The sequence below is a fragment of the Parambassis ranga genome, chromosome 17 (genome assembly GCF_900634625.1).
Source record: "Parambassis ranga chromosome 17, fParRan2.1, whole genome shotgun sequence".
In the NCBI taxonomy this organism is placed as follows: Eukaryota; Metazoa; Chordata; class Actinopteri; family Ambassidae; genus Parambassis; species Parambassis ranga.
The window spans coordinates 9,969,932-9,988,926 of NC_041037.1; the positions used below are offsets into that span (position 1 = coordinate 9,969,932).

At 41.7% G+C, this 18,995-nt stretch overlaps 3 protein-coding genes across 4 annotated transcripts; 1 reads left to right on the forward strand and 2 right to left on the reverse strand.

Moving 5' to 3' along the window:
- Window positions 1-4,950: 4,950 nt before the first annotated feature.
- On the reverse strand, window positions 4,951-6,847 carry camk2n2a (calcium/calmodulin-dependent protein kinase II inhibitor 2a). Its single transcript, XM_028428420.1, has 2 exons — window positions 6,321-6,847; window positions 4,951-5,727 (listed from the first exon to the last, which is right to left on the reverse strand). The coding sequence occupies exons 1-2, from the start codon at window positions 6,487-6,489 to the stop codon at window positions 5,657-5,659; spliced, it is 240 nt and encodes a 79-aa protein (XP_028284221.1). The 5' UTR covers window positions 6,490-6,847; the 3' UTR covers window positions 4,951-5,656.
- A 5,116-nt stretch (window positions 6,848-11,963) lies between these two features.
- Window positions 11,964-15,569, reverse strand: mul2 (mitochondrial E3 ubiquitin protein ligase 2). 2 transcript variants are annotated; one of them, XM_028427748.1, is made up of 6 exons: window positions 15,497-15,569; window positions 14,024-14,177; window positions 13,610-13,697; window positions 13,403-13,523; window positions 12,872-13,103; window positions 11,964-12,761 (listed from the first exon to the last, which is right to left on the reverse strand). In XM_028427748.1, the coding sequence occupies exons 2-6, from the start codon at window positions 14,138-14,140 to the stop codon at window positions 12,273-12,275; spliced, it is 1,047 nt and encodes a 348-aa protein (XP_028283549.1). In that variant the 5' UTR covers window positions 14,141-14,177; window positions 15,497-15,569; the 3' UTR covers window positions 11,964-12,272. The 2 variants fall into 2 exon arrangements, with proteins under 2 accessions (XP_028283549.1, XP_028283550.1); XM_028427749.1 differs by lacking the exon at window positions 15,497-15,569 and adding an exon at window positions 15,349-15,490.
- A 43-nt stretch (window positions 15,570-15,612) lies between these two features.
- On the forward strand, window positions 15,613-18,932 carry alg3 (ALG3 alpha-1,3- mannosyltransferase). The gene is made up of 9 exons (XM_028428105.1): window positions 15,613-15,825; window positions 16,421-16,520; window positions 16,603-16,750; window positions 16,885-17,045; window positions 17,175-17,295; window positions 17,379-17,584; window positions 17,743-17,819; window positions 17,973-18,117; window positions 18,195-18,932. Exons 1-9 carry the CDS (start codon window positions 15,645-15,647, stop codon window positions 18,373-18,375), a joined length of 1,320 nt encoding a protein of 439 aa, XP_028283906.1. The 5' UTR covers window positions 15,613-15,644; the 3' UTR covers window positions 18,376-18,932.
- The last annotated feature ends 63 nt before the right edge of the window (window positions 18,933-18,995 follow it).

Genomic DNA, 18,995 nt, shown 5'->3' on the forward strand with positions numbered 1-18,995 from the left:
CAAGGGCAGCAACAACACTAATCTACTGCATGCTCAGTGCCGCTCTCTGTGTCTCTCCCTCTGTCTGTCTGCCTTTTACTCTTTAGATCACTCTTCTTCTCTACCATCACCCTGTCCTCTCTGAAAGCATCAATTGGCCCTGAGTGACTCAGTGTGTGGGTGTTTTGTGAGGGATCATGCAGGTCGAAAAGGTGTTAGTATGAGTTTACAAAACATCTCAGAGTTTATTCCGACACATTTGAATCATAACATAATCACTTTGCCTTAAAATAGAGTGTCATAGACAACCATACATGTTTAAAACCAACTTTCAGATTATAGCCAGACTAATTTGGAGAATCAACAAAGCCAAGTACAGTTGAGGGTCACATGACCAAATAAAAACGAGACAGGAAACATTGTAATTAAATATTTTTTAATTGATCATTATCACAAATGCATGAAACTAATCAAATTCAAAGCAACCTCCAGCTAGCAGAGCGATACAGTCCACTGTGATTGGCCATCATTCTCTGTCTGTGTCTCACTTCAGAGGCTGCATCCTTTGAGAGATGTGGTGTGGTCCTTGTAGCCCACGTGTTCACTGTGATATCTTTAGAGAGTGCATAATGAGTCATCAGCATTTTGTATTTTTTACTTAGCAACTTCAAACAGTATCCATTATGTTTATCTTAATGGGTCTAACATTTCTTTTGAACATTAGTTTTCTGCTGCTTTCTATTACAGAAATGAGTCATGTGACCCTCACCTTGGGATGTCCACGGTTGACAGGGAGAAAGACGTGTTTGTGCATTTGTAAGAGACAGTGTACAGTGGTCTGTCTGTGGAGTACTTCAGGACACGCTGACATCTGCATGTTTGTGATGCCTGTAGTTCCGTCCCGGTTACATATACTGTTGACCCGTGTGTGGCCTGCTCTCCCAGACCATCTTCCAGGTCAGCCACAGTCACCCTGGGTCACATCCAGCTGCAACTAAAGGTCAAGTGGCCTCTCATCACCAGGCAGCAGGGTTTTATTATCGAAAATAAATTCCACTAAAAGACCAGAAGGTTTTTTCAGTTTTTAGACTAAAAGTTGTTGGTGGATTTTAAAGAAAAGAACATAAATAACAAGCATAAGTGCTTCCATACAGAGATAAAAGGGTCACTGAATGGTTTGACTTTGCTCTAGACCTCCCCTCTCAGGCTAGGCTTCTTGTATGTGTTGTTGTTGCTGTTATCATTCAAGACCTTTATGACCTATAGCAAATGACCCAATGCTTGTTTTTCACTTATGGTTATGCATTAAAAACACTGAGTGATTGGACACTGGGGATTAGACTTCTTCACCATTTTGTTGAGAAGTCCAATCCCCAACAGCACATATGACAAATGATCTGGAAATATTGACTTCTTTTTAGGTTTCCCTTTTAGAACTGTAAAAATGACATGTAAACAGACATATACAGGGGAGGCGTGGAGCAGAGCTGACACTATTCAATATCTGCCCAAATATGTCTGTCCGGTTCCGGCCTTCTAGGGCTGCCCATTACTGTTAAAAGTGTAATTGTGCATGGCCTCAGACAACCACACATACACACACAGGCAACATGACAACATGATCAATAGCACTATTTGTTCATTCAGTGCAGCACTGATGTTATCAGGACAGTCAATAATACTGCTGATGGGAATGTGGACGGTTACACTCGTGACGCTTTGTTGATGTTCTTTTATTAGAGTGAAGTGCAATTCACAATAACATAGAGATTGTGTGTTGTTGTTAGAACATGTCGTGTTTTTTATAGATGCGTCCCGGTACTGTAGGCGGACAAATGAGACCGATAAAATCTGTCGTTTATCTCGCAGGATTTCCTGGAAAAAATTCTAGTGTGATTACAAGCAAATGTATTTTTATTGAGTTGTTATCAGTGTTATGCAGGTTTGTGTGGCACAGGTGGAAGACAGCTGATATCAGCTGACACAATTTCCTGAAAGTTTAGTACAGTGTTCTTCACCATCTCTTCCACATGACAGACTTGAAAACAGTGATTCCTAAACAAGGGGAGAAAAGATTGTTGAAGGGGCTTCAGCTAAAAACACAATACCATAAATATGTTCAGTTTTGGTCTGATACACAATTACTGTGGCCAGAAATTAAAGCAGATGCTACCAGTTAAATGCTTCTTTAAATGCAGTTTGTTGTAACCCATCTTTCTTGTCTGACCCCTCCTAACAAAACAAACAGGAAACAGGAAATTCTCTCATCATAACTTAGCTTTAACAACACAACTGAGAACATAGTGTAACATCTCATCTTTCAGGGACTGTAAGCTAACTGTACTCTGTTTGCTGTGGGGAACTCTGTCAGCTGATCCCACACTGGGAAAACTCAGCTCAGCTGTCACTTTTTGTATCACATGATCTGTACAGCTGCCCCCCCCCCCACAATCCAAATATTCTGACACTGTTTTTCAGACAGACAAATGAGGTAAAAATTGACTTCAGCTTGGGCGACTCTGTCTCAGTCTTCCAAGATGTGGCAACTTCTGCAGACATATATGGCTAAATTTAGCTAGCAGTAGCCACACACACTGATCTGTAGCTACCTAGACAGTCACTGCTTCTTTTTAGAATTTAATTTATGGGCACAATATATCTCTTGGAAGGCTTATATAACAAGAAGAGGAATATAAATGGATGTCCACTGTTGACAGGGAGAAAGAGGTGTTTGTGTATTTGTCAGAGAGGGTGTACAGTGGTCTGTCTGTGGAGTACTTCAGGACACGCTGACATCTGCATGTTTGTGATGCCTGTATTTCCGTCCCGGTTACATATACTGTTTACCGGGGGGAGGCACGTTGACCCCAGTGTGACCTGCTCTCCCAGACCATCTTCCAGGTCAGCCACAGTCACCCTGGGTCACATCCACACCTGCAACTAAGAGTCAAGTGACCTCTGACCGACAGTGCAGCAGAATGACTGGATTTCAGTCTCATCACCAGGCAGCAGGGTTTTTATTATTTAAATTCCACCAGAAGACCAGAAGGATTTTTCAGTTTTTAGACTAAAAGTTGCTGATGGATTTTAAAGAAAAGAACATAAATAACAAGTGTAAGTGCTTCCATACAGAGATAATGTATAATGTATGGGCACAGGTAACGTTTAAGTTGCAAAGAACACAGTTAAATAACAACTAAGCATTATTTTTGACATGTTGTTGTCATCACATGGAGAGTACTACACACCTAAAAGGGACCAAAGATTTAAAGAGACCAGGAGCCCAGGACAATTAAGTCTTATTGATTTGCCACAGATACAGTACTCTGCAGTGTACTGTGCTGTGTTGTTCAGCAATAAATCGTCCCATCAACCAGCAGCGTACAATGAAAGGAAATACAAGCCCTACAACTGTATGGATTAGAGAAGGAGAATCACAGCATGCTTAGAGCCTTGATTTTAAGATAGTATGTGCACTTTTTAGATGATACATTTAGCAGCAATGTGTTACAGTCCTGCAGTAGAGCTACAGTATAGGAACAGTGCACAGCCAGACTTTGATAGATGATCATGTGGCCAATCGTTGTTCCCCAGGGGTCCATGACTTAATGGATTCACTAGTGTAGGCTAGCACAGAGCTGTTTAACAGCTTAACAGATGGATCACTGTTTCCTCCCGACTCTTTAATTAAGGACCAGTATTTACTGTCACTCAGGTGATGGCTGCTGATTGAAAGCCTTTTGCTTTCTAGTGTGTGTATGTTCAAAAGATGCTACATTTGTTTTTCACACAGGTTTCTGCAGTGCTGGCTCATTGTTTGTAATTCTGTTTGCTGAGAATGTCTGGGGAAAAAAGCCATACCAAAGAATCACATTAACATTTTCTTTCACCATTTATTAATTCACCAAATACAGTGAAAATGGCATCATAATATACAATGACTCATTCTTAGAATGTCATGACATTTTTGTTGCTTTTTTGCTTCAATAAAACAATGTTTCATTATTGAAAATATTAAGGTTTCATGCACAACAAACCATATCCAGTTTCTTTAAAATAATGGTACAAAATAAACAAAAATGAAAATAACAAAAACTGTAATGTCCAAAAAATCAGTCAAATAACAACGTGTTATTTGAGGATACTCGTAAACAGTGCAATATACTCTAAAACTGCCATTTTCTAACAAATTCATCAACGAAGCTCAAGTCACAGTATACGATTTCTTAATAATAGTTTAACATTGATGTGTGCAAAAACCCCACATTCAGTTAGTCTTTAAAAAACACCCGACATCTGATATAGAACGAGACCAGTCCACCAAAATCTTTAGCTTCTCCTCCATCGACACCAGTCTCATTCCGTATATCCTCTCTGAAGTACAAATATTCCTGTTGATGAATTGTAAGACGATAGACTAGCATATAATTTAAATAACAAATATTTAGATATAAAAATACAAATATGACTTTCATTAAAAAGAAGCGTGCCAGGGGTAAAGAGTGGTGGCACCTACGTTGGCACCGGAGTGACACTTCATGCAAATAGATGGAGAAAACTTTTAAAAATTCATTGAGGACAAAAACACAAATAATTGCAAAAAATTCAAACGAGCCAAATTATAATGTTTTTTTCCATCAATTTCATGACTATTATTTCAAATATGTACTCCGTATTTCTGCTGGCCTCTGTAGATATCTGATGCAAAACAGAGAGGGGGAGGGGGGGGGGGGGGGATGAAACAAAAAGAGATATGTGCAGGTGTAGCTACATGAAGGTGCCAGCCTGCACCTTTAACCACTGATGGGTCATGAAAAAACAGAAGAAAAAGAATGTCGCCTGTTTAATCTGTGGCCTCAAAGAAACGGGTGTTTACTACAGAAAATATTAACATTGCACCATCCTCGGATATATAATCTTTTTACATACAATGGGTCTCCTCTATTTTAGCAGACTGGAGAGTTTGGTTGGTCTGTTTTTTCAGTTTTTTTTGTCAATATAAAAGGATTAGCAGCAACAGGAATGCATTGGACCAGTGCTGAAAGGACAGCTCCCTTGAATGCACCGTCGCTGACTGAATCAACAAAGCAAAGCCTAGAGGAAGAGGAGGAGGAGGAGGAGGAGGGAGGTGGTGAGGAAGTCTGAGAGCTTAGCCTACCTACTGTACAACTTATTGAATATAGGGCTGGGGTTTAGCTTCACCCTCTATGTTGCAGTATGTTGTTGCTTACAGCGCTTTTAGAAACGAAGGAGAGATGGTCGTGAAGTAATGACAAGTTCATCCATCACTAAAGTCAGCAGAGGTTGAGATACAGAGCAGTGTCCGCCACCTCAACATCCTGCTGCGCAGCAGTAGTTTAAAATCGGGATTCGTTTGGAGAATTGCCAGCAATCCCATGATAAATAATCTTGGTCTTTTTTCCAGAGTCTCATTCTTTCTCCATCCCTCTCTCTCTCTCTCTCTCTCTCTCTCTCTCTCTCTCTCTCTCTCTCCCTTACATCTCTTCTCCATTATTTTCCCCCCACTTCATTGCCTCTCTTCCCGTTTTCCTCTCATCATAAGACAATCCTCGCTTCATGCCGCCGATTTTCTCCGCAATCCTCGAACATGCACAGCCGACAAGTGCTTCAAATCGGTGATCGAAATTAAAAAAAGTCTGCAAGGCATCGTTCATGTTTAAACGCCAGGTGAAGACTTGTCTGTCATCCCCTTCAGGACCTCGTCTATTCGGTCGTCCTCGATGACCACTGTGGAGAGGAGAAGAAACGGGATGTTTATTAAGTGATACACAATAGAAGGCAGCTTAACGTGCTTTAATTATAAGTATGTTTGCTGAAATGACCTGCAGCTGACTCTTATGTATCAGAAAGGGGGGAAATATGGCGCACTATAACCAGAGCAAGTGCGGAAAAAAGTGACTGCAGGTGAAATAAATAAGTAAATAAATAAGCATGGAAACAAAGCTTTATATTTGCCTGCGCAGTTACTGAAAAACATCCCGGTAATGGCGCCGAGCCATGCTTTTTATTTCCCCCGATGAGAGCAACACGGGGTGTGTCCGTGCACGGAGATCATTTCTCGTGCGTGGATGTAAACAGTCGCGTACTGTCGTCGACAGCCACCACTGAGCCTTCTAACGGAGGTTTGGCACCGTGGTGCATTTGGAAATATTGTAGACGCAAACAAAGTCAAACGGAACTGCATTAGAATCACTGCGCAAGTACGCACTGGAAGCCTGGCACTGTTTATCCCTACATTGTGCATCACTCACGAGTGCGTTGATTCTAATAATAATAATAATAAACCTAAGAGTGAGACCTTCATTTTAACCATCCTTTACCTCGCTTGGCTCTGCCGATCTGTCCGAGCTTTGGGGGTCTTTTCGCCTGCGACGCAGCGAAAAAGGCGTTTGTGTCCTGCAGTCCGCAGCTAAAGGACATCTGACTGACCTCGCTGTCCGCCCCATAGCCGCTCATTTTCCCCTCGTTATATGGCAGCACCTCGGACATTGTGGCACAATGGAGAAGGATCACCCGCGTCTGGAGGGTAATAAAACCAGCAGATAAAAGTCTTCCTCGGTGGTTCTGAGCAGTAGATCCCCTCTTGGTGCGCGTTGCAGCGGGTTGGCTGTGCGTCTCTAGCCGGTTTATCCTCTTGCTGTGGTTAAAAGGTCGGTCTGTGAGGTCCGGGTGCTGCTGTGTGTTGTGGTCTCAGGATGTGTTTGCAGCTGCAGGGAAGAGACGCTGTGTGTGAGAAAGTGTGTGTGTGTGTGTGAGTTAGAGCAGAAGAGAGAGCTGCGTTCGCCTGTGTTGCTGGCTGATGTCTGGCGAGGGAAGTGGGAGATCCCGGGATCATAAAGGAAACCCAGGCAGAACGGTGAAGTCATCCATCCGGGTGTGTGTGTGTGTGTGTGTGTGTGAGAGAGAGAGAGAGAGAGAGAGAGAGAGAGCTAAGGCCATCCGAGTGGTGGAGGAGCAAGAGTGACATCAACAGGCGAGGGATAAAACTGAAACAGCGTTGAGTCCAAAAAATAGCATGTCTGTTTAGTATGTAGTAAAATGCTATAGCATAATGGTCTTATTGTATAGTATGTATTTTCTTCCACAGGTTTTTGGAATCCAAATGTTTATTCTTTAGGTTCTTTTCTGGTTTTTGAGGTATCAAGTCATTAAATCAGAGCTAGTGCCACAACAAAAATTATCAGTAAATAAAAGAGAAAGAAAGGTTAAAACAAACAAATATATATAAATACACCACTAGGACCAGAAGCTAAGCTTTTAAGCTTTCCATTGAATGAAAAATGGGCTTCTTCACTTCCACTCCATAGCTCTTCATTTCTTCTCTAATAGTCTAAATATGCACATGTTATTCAGTAAATGTCAGACATACAAACATCGCTGCTGGTTGGATTATGGGAAATGTAGGATCTTAGGAACTTAAGTCACATAAGTCTGAAGCTCATTGCTTGAGTAGGTCCTGCTTCAGTTAGTCCACAAATGAGCAAAGAGGATGGAGCATGTATGGATCTGAGGTGGGCTGGTGACACCCAGACAGGCTGCTCGTCATTAAAGGTCCTAAATTATGCAAACATTTAAGACCTATAGTACAATTAGGTGATGTGAGTTTAATAATAATATAGCCTGTGCAGTTGCCATGGGCATTTTCAGAGGTCCCTGTTGATTTACTTTTGGAGTCAGTCTCAAGTGGTCATGCTTTCAGAACCTCTATGCTGGCTTCATTTGTTCAGAAAAAAAGTGCACTATGTTACTGAAATGTGTTCAGCAGCATTTAAAGGGCCAGTAAATGACATCATTCCTCCCTGTTTTTTTCTCACAGCATTCTGTTCTCATAACATTTGGCATCTTTCATTCAAATCTAAAATAATTCTGACTGACTGACTGTGTATGTGTAATAACTTTTCTATTGAAGCTGTGTTTCTCAGTCTGCATAGCTGACCGGTGAGAGTGACCAGCTGACAGTCTTGAGATCAGTAGAGCTGGACAAGGTCCTGGATTTTCTTGCAGGGATGAGACGTGTGACACCTCTGTGCTGACTGGTTCCACACAGAAACATGGGACCACATTACCTCCTCTCTGAAACGTATTCTGAACACAACCCTGTTAACCATCAGTTTATTCACAAAGCTGACGTGTTAGGAAGCACTTTTAGCCCAATAAGTGCACCAAATATCATAAAACTGACACTCTGCCTGAATGCCATTTCCAGGGAATGACTTACAAAGCTCCTCCTGTCCAATAAACTGCAGCCTCCAGCTGTCAGCAAGCAGAGCTGTTGATTCATGCAGCCGACCGGGTTCAAGCCAGGGGCAGGGATTTCACATGATGTCATCAGTTTGCGACAGATTTGAAGGCTGTTGGGTAAAAAATATGACCTGTTGTCCCACATGGCACCAGGTGCTGCTTCATGTTTGCTATTTTAGAGCAGGGACATGCATGTGTTAAAGTGACCTCTCTCTCTTACTTCTTCCTTTATTCATGCTTTGCCTTGTGCATAATGCTGAACCCAGCTGGCTTAAGTGCAGTGACTCCTTATTCGGTCTGTGTCTAGTGCAATTGATCTTTCTCTGTGCTGTGATTTTTCCTCCTTGGCCTTGTTCTTTCTCCTTCTCTGCCTTGTTAGCAGGCAGCAGCTCTTAATGATCAGCCTCACTCAATCAGGCCCATCATCTCTGACAAGGGCACCCACCCTCAAGACGTGTGTGTGTGTTTGTGTGTGTGTGTGTGTGTGTGTGTGTGTGTGCTCTTGAAGCACTGCTTCCAATTACAAATGAATCATTGTGCTGAGTCACTCAACCCCCTCCCCATCTCTCCACTCCAGCAGACCAACCCTGCTGAACCTATCCATACACACACATTGTGTTCCTCCTTGAGGAACACTAGCAGAGGAAAAACACCAATAACAAGCCCAGAGCTAAGAGCCAGGATCAATTCAGCTCATAGGATCTGTGTGTGTGTGTGTGCGTGCGTGCGTGTGTGTTGTATTACTGATGTTGTGGGGACTTCAGTCCTCGTTATGTACATAAATCATTATTCTAGGTAGACAGGATTTGGAAAGAAGGGATTCTCTTTGGAGTTGGGTAAGATTTCTAGAAGACAAATGTAATGACCTCTGAAGTGATGGAAACACAACTGTGTGTTTGTGTGACAGACAGAGTGCTTGTGTATATTTCAGGAAAACTAAAAATGTGGCAATGTGGACCTGCAGGAAGAGGAGGTGCACACACCATCTGCAGTCACTGACCAAAGTACTTTGTGTGTGTGTGTATCCCTTCCTCATCATGAAGATTAATGCTGTTTGTTTTCCTCCATAAACATCCTCCAGTAGATTGTGGGAACATTGGCAGAGCTCCTGCCCTTGGATCAGCAGGCGAGTGCACAGCTGAAATAAAAATGCTCACAGCTGCAGTGTGCAGCACTCCGACTCCCACACCTCATTCACATGGGAGGCAAAACCTGAGATCAAACGTGTGTGTGTTTCTTGTTGATTAGTGCCGTGTTGGTGATGTGTGTGAGTGAAACTTGTCATCAAGGTGTATACTATTTCTTAATTTGTTCTAGCTGGAAGGCAGAGCCGAGAATTACAGCCCAAAACAAGGACTTGCAGTCTCTTTTTTGTTTTGTTTTGTCAGTATTTAAACTGTTAGGTTCGCTCTTAACAACAAATCATCCTATCATAACATGCATGATTTTAATAGAAACACCTAGATTACCTGTCTAGACCCAAACAGCAGACAGCTAGCAGCAGAAATCTGAGAACAGAGTCAAATAAAACTACTGATACTTGCGTGCAGATACCACAAGATCATTGTCCGTTTGTCTTTCTGTGGCTAATAAATGTAAAGCATAGGCAAGCAAAAACTCTTTCCTCAGGGAGGGAGAAATCAGTTTGTTGATGAGAGGAGAAGCACTGCAGTCACACTACTGTCAGAAAGTAGGTCGCTTATCCCACGTTTCACTGCATGCCCAAAGCAGATGGGTGACAGCGGTAATTGGCATCCAGGACTATAGCACGCTGTGATGGCGCTCTGTCTCTCCTGAGATGCTGCATCTACCTTTTTCAAACCCTGCTGTCTGTTGGAGTGTCTGCTTAAACCCCGGCTGGCAATTTAAAAGAAGAGTAAACAACCCTCTGACCCATCCCATACCATGTGGAACAAAAACTGTTAAGCATTTGGAAAAAATATCCTTTTTTTTCTGCAAAGCTTGATCCATGCCAACTACACTACACTAAATACAGCATTAACCTCCATCTGTTGTGGCTGGGCTGTGGCAGTCTACCAAACAAATCAATAAAGGCAGACTGTGTAAGGATAATACTATGGCAAGAAACAAAGATTATAAGATATTTTACTATGAGGCTATATAGATATATTTCTTTTACACTTTAAATATTAAATGTTAGGTTAAAAATCTTCAGCACCAGTGTATTCCAAGGAAGCTATTTGTAGCTACCTTTACAGAGCTGCATTACCATTAACAATTTTCTTAGCTCCCACCAGCTACTTGTCTCACTCTACTATCTAAATGTATTAATAAGGACCCTTTTTTGACCTGCCAGTAGACTTGATGGTGCGTCATCCTGTGTTTTGATGAGTAATGAGGCAAAAGTGACCTAGGTTATGATAGCGACCTCCGTGTAGTCTCTTGTTGTCTCGAAAATGTTTGAACTATGTTTCATGACTTTACAGAGACATTATAATCAAACTAAGAATTCCATTCCTGAAAAAAAATCCTCATGATTATTTTGATTATATGTAATGAGCATTTATCTAACTGAACTCTGCACTCTCATGATCAAAAATCAAAGTCTGCACCCATGAAGCACAACCAGTTAGAAAATAATTATATCATCTAAATTGTTTGTCAGCCATCAGAATGGATTAAACTGGATCTCACAGTGTATGTTAATCACATGTGACTTGGAGACCGTCCATTTGGTTCAGTGTCTCTTAACAGTCAAAACAGAATGTAATAAGCTCATGTTTGGAAAGATGGACATCTAGTGGTAGAAGGTAGAAATATCTTATAATGAAGAAAGTGAAGAAATGAAAAGAAAGTACGCAGAAGGTGCAGACAGAGAATAAGCTGTGCATACATCAGAGCCCATACACCCCCTGTACTCCCCTCAGTCTGTTGCTCATATCTTTCAGTTACACAGTTAAACCAATCAAATACAACAGTTTTTTTCCATGCCCTGAGACGGCTGCTGGTGCTACAGTAATAGTCTCTTCCTCCAGAGCCACAGCTGTTGTTCTGCTGCGAAACCTCATGAAGAATTTGTCAAAGTGAACCCTTCTGACCGCACAGGGTAATTAATGTCATCCACCTGCTCCATTTTTTCACCCTAAATCAGGCTTGATGTCACACTCTTCACCTTGTACTGCCTCCTTCACCTCCACACACACACTTGTTTTTCCCTTTTCATCTATGTGTTGTCAATGTTGACTCATTGCTGGTTAGAGATGACAGAAATGGTACACTTGATGACTCACTACAGGTCTTTTCAGACACCAGGTGCTGCTGCCACCAAGCATTTGTAACTATGTGAAAAAAATTTACCTGAACTCTTATCATCTTATCAGCTGCCATTTGATGTCGAGGCACAGGCAGGTACACAGGGTCTATGACCACATATGCTGTAAGATCGTCTCATGTCACTGTGACACAGAGCTCCCTCCCTGATTCAGAGGTGGATGACTATTTTCTTTCATGATATGATGCTTAAACATTCAATGTTAGTATTACAGTCAGGCACAAAGAATATGATGAATGAAGTTTTGCAATATGTTTAATGTTTAATGTGTGGAGGTATCCAGAGGAGTTAGGATAACTAAAGCAATGCATTATCTTCATCATTCTACATGTTTAATGAGTTGGTTGGATTCTTGGTTTTTAGAGCACAGAACGTGGAATTTCTTTTTTTTAATTAATGGAGTAGCACTGTAATAAGTGAAACATCCTCATTAAGAGAGATACTTTACTGACCCAGAACAACATGGCCAGATATTTACAGTACAATTGGAAACAGCACAACCACATTATTTGCCAGAGCAAGGCACATAACCAACATTTAGGAAAATAAAATATATGAATTGCATATATTGACACATTTTTAATTCACATATAGTATCTTACTGAATATCTGAAATCATAAAAATGTTTGCCCCAATATCCTTAAATTCAAGTTCAATGTTCATAAGTATGGTAGTTGAGATCTTTGAGGTGTAAAGGTTTTTGAGTTGGTGAGGAAGTAACATGGCCACACAGTTACCTCAGACAAGAAAGAGTGGCTGCACTCTGACGATGCCCTGTCTGCAAATGGGACATCTACGTTGTGGCAGAGCTTGGTAGCAGGTGTAGCAGCAGCATACGTGTCCACAGTTCAACAGTATACAGTTACGTGGCTGAGAGAGGCAGATGACACAGATGTTCTCCTGATTATTTTCCCCATCTTGAACAGGAAAGCGTCTTGCTTCGGACCGCTGTCTCTCAAATTCCCTCCTTTCCTTGTCGCGCTCCCAGCGAAGCTTTTGGTGTTGGTAGTAACGCAGGCCAACCCAGCAGAGTGCCGCTGCACCGGCTAAAGCAAATATAATGGTCATGTCCTTCCACACTGTGGTTGCAGCCTTGCATTCATTTCGCAAAGTGTCATAGTCTGCCATGCTCAGAATGTACTGAGCTCCATCAGAAGGGGGTCTAAGATTCAGGGTGCCATCTGTGTCCAGCATCAGCTCGCCTACACCAGTAACAGTTGTGCCCACCTGAAAAAAGGTGCATATTTTCATAATGTATTGTTACTATGTAAATTATTAGTGATGAGCAATAAACTTTGTTTAATTAATTATTAAAATAATGAGCATTGGTAACTGACTTTAAGCATTTCCTCGATCTCCAGTTGACCTTTGGGCTTCACCCCGCTGAGATACTGTCCAACAAGATCAACAAATCCATGGCTGACCTGGTGAAACTTCTCGTAGGTCATCTCCATGTTCAATCCAGAGGCCTGCAGTGGACAATGGACTCGGACTGCAGTCTCATCTAAACCCCTTAATAAGAAGGGCACCATGCTCACTTGTTTGTGCAAGACTCGCTCATCATCACTCCTGAAAAGAGCAGAGAAAAGAGCCGTAGGTATTTTAAATCTACACACATGTGATGTTTATTTGGAGTTTATCAAACATACTGAAACTGAAGGTCTGCAATCAGGGCACTAATGCTCTGTTCTGTGCTAGCAAGTGAAGTCACAGTTTACATCCATGACCCATGTATTGTTGAGTGTTGATGACTTTAAAGAAATATAAAGTCATGGCTGGCTCTGGCTACAGCAGTCACTGATGCAGAAGCATACAAATAGCAAAGTTTGTAATGCTGCACAATGTCATTCTCTTATTTCACTTCTCACCATATGTTGGAATAGCCCCTCCATACCAGCCTGTGCTCTCGGACTTCCAGTTTGTGCAACACACCAACAATGTCTTTATGAAACTGACTCCTCAGTGGCTCGCCTGCAGGCTTCACAACACCTTCAATATATACACAAACATACAGTATGAAGTGGAAATACATAATCAGCACTTGTTTGTATTAGAAATAATCCAATTCTGGTTACCTTCAACAACAGCATACTGTAGACATGCTCCTGGTGTAACCTCCAAAATGTCTTTAAGTTTTCCATCTATGTTGAAGTGGGGGGCATTCTGAATATGACACACAGATAGTCAGATGGCACATATTGTATTAGACAGTTTATAGGTTTACAAACTTGCACATCACGCTGCATGACCATCACGAACAACATGTTAAAGGGCTGCAAAGGACTTTGGTTAAACAAGTAGGAGAACTTTTCTCAAGCATTTTTGCATGGTGTACTTCTTTGTCAGAGACTAGTGAGCTAAGTTAGCATGCACTGAATGCAACAGTTTCTTGGCAAAAACACTTCCCTCTGTAAGTATTAGCATTCAAAACCGCAATTTACTTTGCAGACTACTGCTATATAATGTTAATGAAATACATTCCTACTCACATCAAGTTTATCTACTGTCTTCTTGTTCTTCCTATACAGATAGTAGCAAAGACCTGAAATGGCCAAGCTGGTCCCAAGACACAGTGCCTCTGTAAAACTGAGAGAGAATCTATCCATTTCCTCTGGATGCCCTGTCGCGGTCCTAAGAGCAATCCTGCACAAACATAAAACATGTAAGAGGACTGTGAGATGCATCTTTCTGCATCATGCCATGTACTCAACTCCTAACCAACAGCAGGTGGAAAAAAATATGTATGACATAATGAGGGATTAGTGTCAATGATTTACTGGACTGTGTGTATTGTATTTCTGTTAGGTGCAAAACACACCTGTTATATTACAATTACATTTACATACTTAAATACTTATCGTTTACAAATTTAGTTATTGATAAAGTAATACTAATCTTGAAGTTTATGTTGAAACTATTACTGAGTTACATGTTATTTACTTAACACTCAGCCCTAAACTAAACTCACTTTAACAATGAATTGTAAACTTTACCACACTTGTTGTTACTTGACACACTGTGTTACAAGTCCAGTTAAATGAGAATCCGTAGTGGCACTTTGGCATGCCTCGCTTGATGAAGTGGTATGTTCCGATCTAAAAGTGCCATGTCTGACTGTTTTAGTGGCATGTGGCGATCTAAAAGTGCCATGCCAGTGCAATTCCTGACTGTTTTAGTGGTATGTGGCGATCTGTGGCTCACTAACCCTGACTCGGTAGTCAGGAAGGTGGTGGTGTACTAAATAACGGACCGTGGTTGCTGGAAGGATGGCTTTATTTTTGCCAGTGCTGCCCAATAAAACATGGGGTAAACTAAACTTCCCTCTGGTCGCCAGTTAACTTCAATAGAGCAGAGCAAACTGTCAAACTGACGAACTCCAAAACGGGCATTAAAACATCCCCAAAATTGTGGCATGGAGCAACGAAACGGCACATACTACTAAAACACCCAGCGCTGACACATCGGTACAAATGCCATATGAGTGGTACATATAGTGCTTGAGCAGACTGTCTAAGCGATAAAGTCCAAAACGGGCACTTGCCACCAAAACATCCCCCAACAAAATGGCATGTGCTTAAAAACAGAGGCATGTGAGCCACAGATCGCCACATACCACTAAAACAGTCAGACATGGCACTGGGTAGGCACTTGTAGATCACATGTCACCAAAACAGCCAGGCATGGCACTTCGAGATCGGCACATACCACTTCAGCAAGCGAGGCATGCCAAATGCCACTTTGGGATCTCGCCCCTACTGTATTTCTGTGCTGTGACCATCACATTGTTTTCTTCCAAATAAAGTTAGCTACCTACCGTTCCTAGCTAAAGTTGCTAGCAGAAGAACCAGCTGTGACCTCTAAATGGTTTTTAACCTAATGTTAAATCTCATAGCGACAATAATTAATCTATGAACGTATATATAAGCACTTTTCAAATGCAATAAACAGTAAGTGTCCTTCACCTGTCATAGAAATAAAACTTCTTAGGTTGACGTATCGGACTGAACGGCGTCGTCCATGTCAGGTGATCCAAATGTCACGTGACAAGGGTTTAGCGCATGTCTTTTGTGGTCTCCCTGTCCGTCCACCACGTCTCTCTACTCCGCAGAGATGGCAGGAGGTGTGCGGAAAAGGTCTTCAGTTTCCACGTCTCCGCTGTGGGGGAAACTTCAGACACTTTGGCAGGAGAAGCATTTGATCCTGTTTAAGACGGAATACACGTTACTGGTCGTTTCAGTCCTGTGGTTCCTGGAGATCGGGATCAATGTGTGGGTCATACAGAAGGTAGCATGTAAGTAGCTGCGCGGCTGGTTAGCATGCTTTAGCGTCTTGCCGTTGTAAAACCCTTTGGAGTGCTAAATAGCTAGCGTTAGCTGACCAGTAACTTCCACTGCCACCTGTCAGGGGGAATTTAGTGTCATTGCACGACTGCCTACAAGCTACTGTGCAGTTAAAGTGTTAAATGACATTCTTTAGTTTAAGCAGCTGCTGGTTTTAAAACGTGTAGTTGCCAAAGATTTATTGACATTACTGTTACATTTCTTTAGCCTGTAAAATATATTGCCACTAAAAAAGGAGATTCTGACTTGATTATTAAACTTTTCCTGATCCTCTTCCGTACCTATCAGTGTACCAGACCCTAGTTACTGTATTTATTTATCGGTTTATACCATTAGTCACCTAAAGACATTTTAACTTTCAATATGTGAGGTGAAAACTACAATATATCTCTAGTTAATGTTAGAGCCATTAAACAATAAACTTAAACTTTGTGAAATTAGTTATATTTGACTCTAGTGAAGCTGTGTTGTTCGGTTAAAATGAATGGTGCACGATTATAATCTCTTACAATAAGTTATTTGTTATATGTCGTTTAATTGTTGCAGACACAGAGATTGACTGGAAAGCCTATATGGATGAAGTGGAGGGAGTCATCAATGGGACCTATGACTACACTCAGCTTAAAGGAGACACCGGCCCTCTGGTGTGAGTTTCAGAGGATTTTGAATATCCCATAATTTTTTTGTGCAGATCACCTGGATAAATGTGCACCTTGTTGTTGTTACAGGTATCCAGCTGGATTTGTCTACATCTTTACAGCTTTGTACTACATCACCAGCCATGGGGTAAACATCCGCCTGGGCCAGTACATTTTTGCTGTTCTCTACCTCATCACACTGCTGCTTGTGTTCAGAATATACCATCGCACAAAGAAGGTCAGTGTGGAGTTGTTTGATAGATGCATCATGCAACAATATAAATGCTGTTGTGTTCTTTTATATTCTGTACCACTGCAGTGTATGCTGAACGTTGTGTAAATACCTTTTCTTTATTTCCTCCTTTTTCTTAGGTTCCTCCTTATGTGTTTTTCTTTGTGTGTTGTGCCTCCTATCGGATTCACTCCATCTTTGTGCTGCGTCTCTTTAATGATCCAGTGGCCATGATGCTGCTGTTTGCAGCTGTAAATCTCTTCATGGATGGATACTGGACGCTGGGCTGCGGCATTTATAGGCAAGTGTGAACTCCTGTATAGTAGCTTTAATCTATCCCATGTATAATTTAATGTGTTTCCTTAATGTTAAATGTTTGCTTTGAGTGACAGGCTGAAATTACAACTCAATCTTTTTCTCTTTCTGACAGTTTAGCAGTGTCTGTAAAAATGAACGTGCTTCTTTTTGCCCCTGGATTACTTTTCTTACTCCTATCTGAGTTTGGTCTAATCAGGACAATCCCAAAACTTTCGCTGTGTGCTGGCATACAGGTGAATAATCCCTTCTATATCAAACCAGACACACTTGATTACTATATTTTATTTCATCTCTGTACTTACTTTTTTTACCACAGCTTTTTCTCGGCCTCCCGTTCCTGATGGAGAATCCTGTCGGCTATTTAAGCCGGGCCTTTGATCTTGGCCGGCAGTTTATATTCAAGTGGACGGTCAATTGGCGCTTCCTTCCTGAATGGCTCTTCTTGAACCGCTACTTCCACTTACTCCTCCTGGCCGCTCACCTGCTCACCCTGCTGCTCTTCGCTTTGCGCCGTTGGAAGAGGTGAGATAAACGTTTGGTGTACCAAGGCTACTTTGGCAACATTACAAAAGAGAAGCTGGAATAAGTCAGGGGGTGGATCTGAGGCACTACAAACTTTTGGCTCAGTCAATAGTTGATCTAGCCTCATGACGACAAATGTTCTTTTTTTATTCTTACAGACCAGGAGAAAGCATCTTTGAACTCCTCAAGGAACCAGACAAGAGGAAAATCCCTGCTCAGAAAAACACAGTGGATCATATCTTTCTGTTGCTTTGTATAATATTAAAGGACATTAGACCTCAGTAAACCTTAGCTCTACTGTTGCATATAAATTGGCCAAAGATGAATAGTCGGTGACTAATACACATGGTGTGCAGTTTTTCTGTGTCAGGCCTTAACAGACAATCACAGATAGTGTTGATTCTGTTCACCTCTAACTTCATCGGCATGTGCTTCAGCCGTTCGTTACACTACCAGTTCTACGTCTGGTATTTCCACACGCTGCCTTACCTTCTATGGAGTGGAGGGGTCAAGAAGCTGGCCCACCTTCTCAGGTAAGAGGAAGTGTAATTACTAAACTGTATATTCCACCAAACACCTCCACATCATCCTGTTCTGTTCCTGTGTGCAGGGTCCTGATCCTGGGTCTGATCGAGCTTTCATGGAACACCTATCCCTCTACAAATAGCAGCTCGACTGCTCTCCATGTCTGTCACCTCGTCATCCTTCTTTGTCTTTGGCTGGCTCCGCCTCTGACTCCAGCTCTATCAGAAACGCAAGAACAAATGCCTGCCAAGGACAAGCGCCACTGAGCCACAGCCTGATCCGACAGGATGGTATATTCGGTCTAATCAGCTGCTAGACAGCCTCCATCATCCTCCCTTTCCTTGAACAACAGCGGTGTAGAGGGTGGTTGCTGTGGAAGACTGTGATAAAAAGAGCTGTCTGATGCTTCTCATCTTCTGTTCACTGCTTAAAGTGACGGGAGCTAACGTGGGTGCAGACAGATGCCTGCATGATGAATTGTCATGTGGTCACTTGCAGTTGAGGAGATGTAGAGAGAAAAATTGATTCTCAGGATTCATTTTCAGAAACACAATAAATAGAGCACAAAGCTATGAGGAAAACCTGAATAGTATATGTAGAAAGAATTTGTTACATGGGATGTTGTTTCATCTCATGATCTGATATTGTCATTAACCCGAGTCGTTCAGAAAAAATGTAATAAAAGTAATATGCCAAAGAACTAGACCCAGAACCTTTAAAATCGCTGTGTATGTGGCTAGTTGTCATCATAAAAAATAGGGAAAAAGTAACAATTATTTTCCACCAATTCTCAACCAAATGTATTAAAGTTAGTATATGTAAACAGTCATGGTTACTTGTTTGTGACTAGACTCATCAGCACGCAGATTTAATGTGAAAGTTAAGC